The sequence below is a fragment of the Centroberyx gerrardi genome, chromosome 10, assembly GCF_048128805.1.
Source record: "Centroberyx gerrardi isolate f3 chromosome 10, fCenGer3.hap1.cur.20231027, whole genome shotgun sequence".
In the NCBI taxonomy this organism is placed as follows: Eukaryota; Metazoa; Chordata; class Actinopteri; order Beryciformes; family Berycidae; genus Centroberyx; species Centroberyx gerrardi.
Genome location: NC_136006.1, coordinates 2,936,887 through 2,945,359, shown reverse-complemented (window position 1 = coordinate 2,945,359; position 8,473 = coordinate 2,936,887). Strand labels below are relative to the sequence as shown.

The 8,473-nt window shown below is 42.9% G+C and overlaps 1 protein-coding gene across 2 annotated transcripts in view; it reads left to right on the top strand.

Moving 5' to 3' along the window:
* Positions 1-1,746: 1,746 nt before the first annotated feature.
* The window catches only part of esd (esterase D/formylglutathione hydrolase), a 15,555-nt gene continuing 8,828 nt past the window's right edge, over positions 1,747-8,473 (top strand). Inside the window, exons 1-5 of one of the 2 annotated variants that reach the window (XM_078286107.1) lie at positions 1,747-1,826; positions 3,218-3,291; positions 3,688-3,776; positions 5,530-5,628; positions 6,506-6,630. In XM_078286107.1, coding sequence (XP_078142233.1) covers positions 3,224-3,291; positions 3,688-3,776; positions 5,530-5,628; positions 6,506-6,630 — 381 coding nt within the window. In that variant the 5' untranslated portion in view covers positions 1,747-1,826; positions 3,218-3,223. Of the gene's footprint in view, positions 1,827-2,300; positions 2,567-3,217; positions 3,292-3,687; positions 3,777-5,529; positions 5,629-6,505; positions 6,631-8,473 lie in introns of those variants that run through there. The other variant, XM_078286106.1, reaches the window with a different exon arrangement.

Sequence of the window (8,473 nt, the reverse complement as noted above, 5' to 3'; positions counted from 1 at the left end):
AAACTCTTCTGCCGCACAGGAAGTGATGCGTTTTCCGGTTTGTTTGGAATAAACAGAAGAAGAAGAACTGGGTAGTTAGCATGAGCAGTGATAGCCACCATGACTGAACAGACGAAGAAAAGAGAAACTCAAACTGCATCAACAGAAAATCTAAGCAGAAACACCACAGTGAGGCTGAGGGACAAAGATGGAGACTGAATAAAAAAACACAATATATCAGAGGTGGGGACTCGAGTCACATGACTTGGACTCGACTCAGTTTGAATTGCTTGAGACTTGATGCATGAAGAGAAGACTTGAGACTTGACTTGACTTGGGTTCTGGTGACTTGGGACTCGACTCTGACTTGTACTTTGATGACTTGAAAAGGTTTCTAAAGTCTTGACTTGAGATCTTGTGTTTGTGTAAATGACTTAGATTGAAAGTGATGAGATTTGTTCCAGCGGACGACTGAATTTAAATTCTGTTTTCTGAATTTGTATGGAATGATTGAATTTATTGAAGTTGAAACTGATTATAGAAATCAAACTCATGATGCTCTTATCAAGTTTTTATCATATTAAAACCATATTGCATTGAAAAGTCCTAGATATTTAGTTTTCTTTAAGATATTAAATTGATACTGGACTCTTGATTTGTTCTGACTTGACTTGCTGTTCTACATTTAGACTTGAGACTTGACATTAATGACTTGGACTTGACTTGGTAATCTACATTTAGACTTGGGACTTGACTTGAGACTTGTGCCTCAAGACTTGAGATTGACTTGGGACTTGAGCAGAGTTGACTTGGTAAATAATACTGTGATACTTTATTAACCATGGTAGAAAAATCCTCTTTTGTGTTGCCCCCTCCTCCACAGAGGGGTCAGAGGTCAGAGGTCAGGGTCTGGAGCTGGTAGGGTTCAGTGCCTTGCTCAGTGACACTGCAGCAGGGCGGGTGTTTGCCGCCTCAGGGGTTTGAACCTGTGTCTTCTGCTTTAAGGACGGTCTCTTTAAACACCAGGCCTCCACCGCCTCCTGATGGATCCTGTTAGTGTTGGAAATTACAAGCAGGAAAACAGAAATCTGTGACAAATTCTGTTCTGAAAGGAATGCTGGCTGCTGGCTGCAGGCTGCTGTAATCATGTAGAGAGCAGGGAGTGTGTGTGAGGACGCGGACTGAATTTAATTTGTTTTGGGGGGCAGGGTGGTGGACGATTTGAAACGGTCTAATTTAGGAAGCGGCTGCAGAGACAGACAGGACACGAGTATTTGTGTGCTGGGTATTAATAAGTAATTTATGATCCAAATGATGTTTTTGCGGACGCAGTGATGGGGATGAAGACCTTAGAGGGAACTGATGGTATGGAGAGTTAAATAAATGATGGGGAGACTGACAGTATAACAGCCAGGCAGACAGACAGAGACAGACAGAAAGACAGATAAAGGTTCACTAAGAGGACAGAGGAACTGAGGGCAAAGAGACAGATAGACAGAGACAGATATTGGTTCCCAAAGAAGTCAGGAACAGGCAGATCGGCAGGAAAACAGAGAGACTGGCGGTCAAAATGAATTCAAAATGTCATCTTACACATCTGACTAGTAAATTCTTCACCGTTTCCAACATCCTTGTGTGATGGATTTTGAGTAGTTTTTTCTTTTTTCCTGACAAACACCACCGCCATCTACTGTTTGACGGCATACATTACGTTCCTACGTTGTTGAGAGAGAGGCGGCCGTGACGTCACACGTTGACCCCGACGTTGTTGTACTCTGGACTCCAGCGGCGGGGAAGTTAGCAAGCAGTAAGGACAATTCAACAACAAAATTCTGTAACTTAATACGGTATGTCATGGGGAATTATGCGTTTACTTTGTTTAATTTAACTTGTCATATGGCAGGAAGTGCGTCAACCTCAGGCGGACATGTTTAATTTGCTGCTAACGATATTTTTTTTACCTTAACTACTTGCTAATCCCTGCAGCCCCTCTGACTGAATGAGTGTACCTAACCCCCGATAAGAGAGAGAACTGGACGCCAAACTGCGTTCAAAATCTGACAGTCTAATATTTCCTTGCTTATTGACAAACGTACATGCGTAGTAGAACATACGTTAAGACATTTTACGAATCGTTAGGGTGTTCTGGTAAATTCGGCAATCGGCATACAGATTATCTACCATGCAGCACTTCATTTAAGTAACAATTAGTTCACACTGTTCCCTGTCGCCCTTCTGTTTATCTCGGTAGAAGAAGACAGGCGAGGCAATTTTAAAAGTTAACATTTTCTTTAAATAAGTGCTTTCTGTATGGGATGTATGCCGAATTGAAGAGTAGCTGCGAATGATTCAGGGAAGGTCTTGAGTCATATTTTATGCAGCATGTGCTCTTGCCAGTAAGCAAGGCCACATTAAACTCACAGATTATTGAAAGGACTTTGGCGTGACAGTCCCTGCATGTCAGATAGAACGGTGCGAATCGGGACCAGAATGTGTCATGTCTTTCCAGACATGCCTAATACGTAGCCTAATAAGGATGAATATTAAACAACCATGTATACGTGCAATTTCTACTTGTAAACACACGGTAAGTGATCATTACTAGAGACTTTACTGAAGAATCTGTCAGTGGTTTTGCTGGTTAGCTAACGGCTAACTTTGCTAACTTGCAGGCTTGCAGGAGTGGGCTGGTCTGGTCTGGTCTGGTCTGGTCCGCCATACTGTCCAGTCAAACCTCACTAAATTCACTTTTCTATTTTTGCATGCAGCCGTAAGCTGTCCACATGCATGGTAACGTTACTGTGAACCAGAGATTCAACAAAGTGGAGTTTGGAAGAGGCTTGTTGGGTCTGCAGCAAAATCTGCCAGTTTACTTACACTGTTACTGTTGTTGAATTCACTAGAAGTTTGAGAATGTATAAGAAGGACTATTTTGAGGTTTCATTCATAGGTTTCACTGTTATCTCCCCAACTAAAAGCTATATAATTATTTTATAAATCTAACTTCTAGTTGTAATTCTGACGTCTAACAACAAAAGTGTTCCCAGAAAACATCTTGGAAGGGACAAAATCCTTTAATCCTTGACCTGAGAAAGATTGGGACCTGTTGCTATAAACCACAGTGAAAGCAGTTGGGAAGACAGCTGTATAATATCAGTTGAGTGACAGTAATGATAAGTTCAGCAGGTGAAGTGTGAAAGGTTTTCTGTTATGTAACTCTCTGCTCTGGTCTCTGCAGATACAGATGGCTCTCACACAGGTCTCCTCCAACAAGTGTGCTGGTGGCTACCAGAAGGTTTTTGAACATGACAGGTGAGATCTGATCCTTACTTATCTTACATTCATAGAAAATATTCACACACCTGTGTCCTAAATTTTGGGATATTTGAGATTTTGGGAAATCATGACACACAATTCTGTTGTCTGAACTGATGAGAACAAGCTAATTTTAAATTAAATATGAATTGGTATGTCATTTCTACTGACATTATTTCACCCATTTTAACAGAAGAACGATTGGAAAACGGGATCCAGACATCCCATAATCCCAAAAAATGGATCCGTGTTCAATCTGAAAGCACTGGAATGATAACAACACTTTGTAAATTGTGTTGTCGGCCACATTTCCCACCAGGAACCATAAAGACTTAGAGATGCAGCACTATATGAGGCTTCATAGTGTTTGTTTGCTGTGTGTTTCCCCTGCAGCTCTGAGCTGAAGTGTAAGATGAAGTTTGCGGTTTACCTTCCTCCCAAGGCCGAGAGCGACAAGTGTCCCGTCATGTACTGGCTGTCAGGTGAGTCTCAGCCCAGAGTCCGGCCCCACACTGAGGATCAATACTCTGCTGCTTCAGACCGGTGATCAATACTCTGCTGCTGCAGACCGGTGATCAATACTCTGCTGCTTCAGACCGGTGATCAATACTCTGCTGCTGCAGACCGGTGATCAATACTCTGCTGCTTCAGACCGGTGATCAATACTCTGCTGCTTCAGACCGGTGATCAATACTCTGCTGCTGCAGGCCGGACCGCTGCATCACAACATTTATTTAGAAAAATGTCTCAAATAGATACATTTATTATGTTTAAAACTTTTTGATTGAAAGCCTTTTTCTTGTGAAATTAGGAACATTTTCAGCCTCTGGACTTCTTTTAGTGATTTATTAAGTTAAATAGCCTGGAAAGGGAAAATAAAAACTAAACTAATAAAAACTAGAAAATAAAAACATAATTTTTCATTGAGAGTCATTGAACAGTCAACTGTCATCTTGTTCTTGTGGCGCTGAGCTGTCTGTGAGGTCTTTATGTCTTGTACCATGTGTAACTTTGATATTATTTTGTTAAAGGGCCCTTATTATGCTAATTTAAATTATACTCTACATATATATATATATATATGTGTATATATATATGATTAATGTAAACATTATTAAAATTTGATTGTGTTTGCAGCATTTGAACTGAAAGCCTCCACTCAGCAGGTTTACCTCATTTGAATTAGAGGAGCCGCTGCTGTCGGCCAATCAGAGTCCAGTATTGTGACGACTTAGTCTTCACATTCATTCAGTTCAACTTTGAACTGCACACAAAAAAACCTGCTGAAGATCTGGAGCTGAAACGTGTTTGGTGATTTTAACTTCAGTCAGTAAAGACTTTTTAACTTTGTCACCTAATCAGAGAGCAGTTTTTCAAGACCTTCAGTTTAAAGTCAGTCTGGATCTTCAGACAGATGATGTTATTTTCAGTTTGTATTATTTATTGCCCGTTCTGAAGAGCGTCTGATCATGTGTTTGTTCATTAGAAATATAAAGTAACCCACACAGCTCTTTCTCTTGTTGTGTTTGTTGTTCAACTTCGAACTAAACTGCAGAACATGAAGAACATTATTCTGATCCTGAACCAGAGGAGATTTGAAAACAAAATCATGAAAACTGAATAATGTGAGACCTTTAATTTGCATGTACTGCAGACTGAGCACACCGACTGTTCATACAGTTCCATGAGGAGGTCTGTGATGAGGTCTGTGATGAGGTCTGTGATGAGGTCTGTGATGAGGTCTGTGATGAGGTCTGTGATGGCTCTGTGATGAGGTCTGTGATGAGGTCTGTGATGAGGTCTGTGATGAGGTCTGTGATGAGGTCTGTGATGAGGTCTGTGATGGCTCTGTGATGAGGTCTGTGATGAGGTCTGTGATGAGGTCTGTGATGAGGTCTGTGATGAGGTCTGATGAGGTCTGTGATGGCTCTGTGATGAGGTCTGTGATGAGGTCTGTGATGGCTCTGTGATGAGGTCTGTGATGACTCTGATGAGGTCTGTGATGACTCTGTGATGAGGTCTGTGCTGACTCTGATGAGGTCTGTGATGAGGTCTGTGATGAGGTCTGTGCTGACTCTGTGATGAGGTCTGTGATGGCTCTGTGATGAGGTCTGTGCTGAGGTCTGTGCTGAGGTCTGTGATGAGGTCTGTGATGGCTCTTTGATGAGGTCTGTGATGAGGTCTGTGCTGACTCTGTGATGAGGTCTGTGATGAGGTCTGGCTGTGTCTCTGCAGGTCTGACCTGCACCGAGCAGAACTTCATCACCAAAGCAGGAAGTCAGCAGGCTGCCGCTGAACACGGCATCATCATCGTCGCTCCAGACACCAGCCCACGTATGGACACACACACACACACACACACACACATACACACACACACACACACACACACACACACACACACACTTAAAAAATCTCTCTTAACAGTGCTTACAACTCTCAAACACTTTCAGAAATTACAGAAAACTTCAGAAAACTGCTAATGTCTCCCATCAGAATAATAACAACTAACAACTTTTCTACTTTCTCCATTTTCAGTCTGGTGCTTGTTGTTGTTGTTGTTGTTGTTGTTGTGAACTACCTGCTGCCTCTTCCTTGTTGTGATTTGTCACAAAAAAAAATAGGTCCATGTTGTATGTGCTCCTCTAAAACGACTGATGTTTCATTGCTATAAATTGGAAGTGTTGTTTAACTCTCTGATACACATCCAAGTGATCATAAGGTCAGTTCATCACCCACAAAACAAACTTATAATTAAGGTAAAAGAAAATAATAATTAAGATTTTTATTACCTTGGACTGCCGACATTGATGGATGTGCCGCATGTGTTCCCACACACTTCCGCAACTTGTGAGACCAAGTGAGAGATGTCGGAGCCTATAAAAAATTCACACATCCTACTTATAATTAACCACTAGGAGGCTGACATGAAGGTTTTTTCCTAGTCTGCAGCTTGTATTTCTGATAAATCTGACATGACCTGAACGCAGCATGAAGCCTCAGCTGTAGGACAGAAGTCAGTCAGTTACTGAATTTAATTTAAAAAAAAGATGCTGGCAGTTTGAAAAAAAAAACAAAGCAGGATAGTGTGAGCTCACAGTCGGTCCGGTCTTCTGCCGCCTCACCTCCGCCTTCCCTCCATCTCGGCGTCCCTTTTCTCTTCACGCCCCCGCTGACTCCTCCTCCTCCTCCTCCTCCTCCTCTTCCTCAGGCGGCTGCAGCATCGAAGGTGAGGATGAGAGTTGGGATTTCGGCACCGGAGCCGGTTTCTACGTCGACGCCACGCAGGATCCCTGGAAGACCAACTACCGCATGTACGCCTACGTCACCGAGGAGGTCGGCCGCCCGCACGCCCCCACGCTGAGCTGCTTCCTCTCCTCTTTCTCTCTTCCTCTTCTCTTTCTCTCTTCCTCTCCTCTTTCTCTCTTCCTCTTCTCTTTCCTCTCTTCCTCTTCTCTCTTCCTCTCTTCCTCTTCTCTTTCTCTCTTCTCTCTTCCTCTCCTCTTTCTCTCTTCCTCTCCTCTTTCTCTCTTCCTCTCCTCTTTCTCTCTTCCTCTTCTCTTTCTCTCTTCCTCTTCTCTTTCCTCTCTTCCTCTTCTCTTTCTCTCTTCTCTCTTCCTCTCCTCTTTCTCTCTTCCTCTCCTCTTTCTCTCTTCCTCTCCTCTTTCTCTCTTCCTCTTCTCTTTCTCTCTTCCTCTTCTCTTTCCTCTCTTCCTCTTCTCTTTCTCTCTTCTCTCTTCCTCTCCTCTTTCTCTCTTCCTCTCCTCTTTCTCTCTTCCTCTCCTCTTTCTCTCTTCCTCTTCTCTTTCTCTCTTCCTCTTCTCTTTCCTCTCTTCCTCTTCTCTTTCTCTCTTCTCTCTTCCTCTCCTCTTTCTCTCTTCCTCTCCTCTTTCTCTCTTCCTCTTCTCTCTTCCTCTTCTCTTTCTCTCTTCCTCTCCTCTTTCTCTCTTCCTCTCCTCTTTCTCTCTTCCTCTCTTCCTCTCCTCTTTCTCTCTTCCTCTCCTCTTTGTCTCTTCCTCTCTTCCTCTTCTCTTTCTCTCTTCCTCTTCTCTTTCCTCTCTTCCTCTCCTCTTTCTCTCTTCCTCTCCTCTTTCTCTCTTCCTCTTCTCTTTCTCTCTTCCTCTTCTCTTTCCTCTCTTCCTCTCCTCTTTCTCTCTTCCTCTTCTCTTTCTCTCTTCCTCTCCTCTTTCTCTCTTCCTCTCCTCTTTCTCTCTTCCTCTCTTCCTCTCCTCTTTCTCTCTTCCTCTCCTCTTTCTCTCTTCCTCTCCTCTTTCTCTCTTCCTCTCTTCCTCTCCTCTTTCTCTCTTCCTCTCCTCTTTCCTCTCTTCCTCTCCTCTTTCTCTCTTCCTCTTCTCTTTCTCTCTTCCTCTCCTCTTTCTCTCTTCCTCTTCTCTTTCTCTCTTCCTCTTCTCTTTCTCTCTTCCTCTTCTCTTTTCTCTCTTCTCTCTTCCTCTTCTCTTTCTCTCTTCCTCTCCTCTTTCTCTCTTCCTCTTCTCTTTCTCTCTTCCTCTTCTCTTTCTCTCTTCCTCTTCTCTTTCTCTCTTCCTCTTCTCTTTTCTCTCTTCCTCTTCTCTTTCTCTCTTCCTCTTCTCTTTCTCCCTCACTTTTCTCTCTTCCTCTTCTCTTTCTCTCTTCCTCTTCTCTTTCTCTCTTCCTCTTCTCTTTCCTCTCTTCCTCTTCTCTTTCTCTCTTCCTCTCCTCTTTCTCTCTTCCTCTCCTCTTTCTCTCTTCCTCTTCTCTTTCTCTATTCCTCTCCTCTTTCTCTCTTCCTCTTCTCTTTCTCTCTTCCTCTCCTCTTTCTCTCTTCCTCTCCTCTTTCTCTCTTCCTCTTCTCTTTCTCTCTTCCTCTTCTCTTTCTCCCTCACTTTTCTCTCTTCCTCTTCTCTTTCTCTCTTCCTCTTCTCTTTCTCTCTTCCTCTTCTCTTTCCTCTCTTCCTCTTCTCTTTCTCTCTTCCTCTTCTCTCTTCCTCTTCTCTTTTCTCTCTTCCTCTTCTCTTTCTCTCTTCCTCTTCTCTTTCCTCTCTTCCTCTTCTCTTTCTCTCTTCCTCTTCTCTTTCTCTCTTCCTCTCCTCTTTCTCTCTTCCTCTCCTCTTTCTCTCTTCCTCTTCTCTTTCCTCTCTTCCTCTTCTCTTTCTCTCTTCCTCTTCTCTTTCCTCTCTTCCTCTCCTCTTTCTCTCTT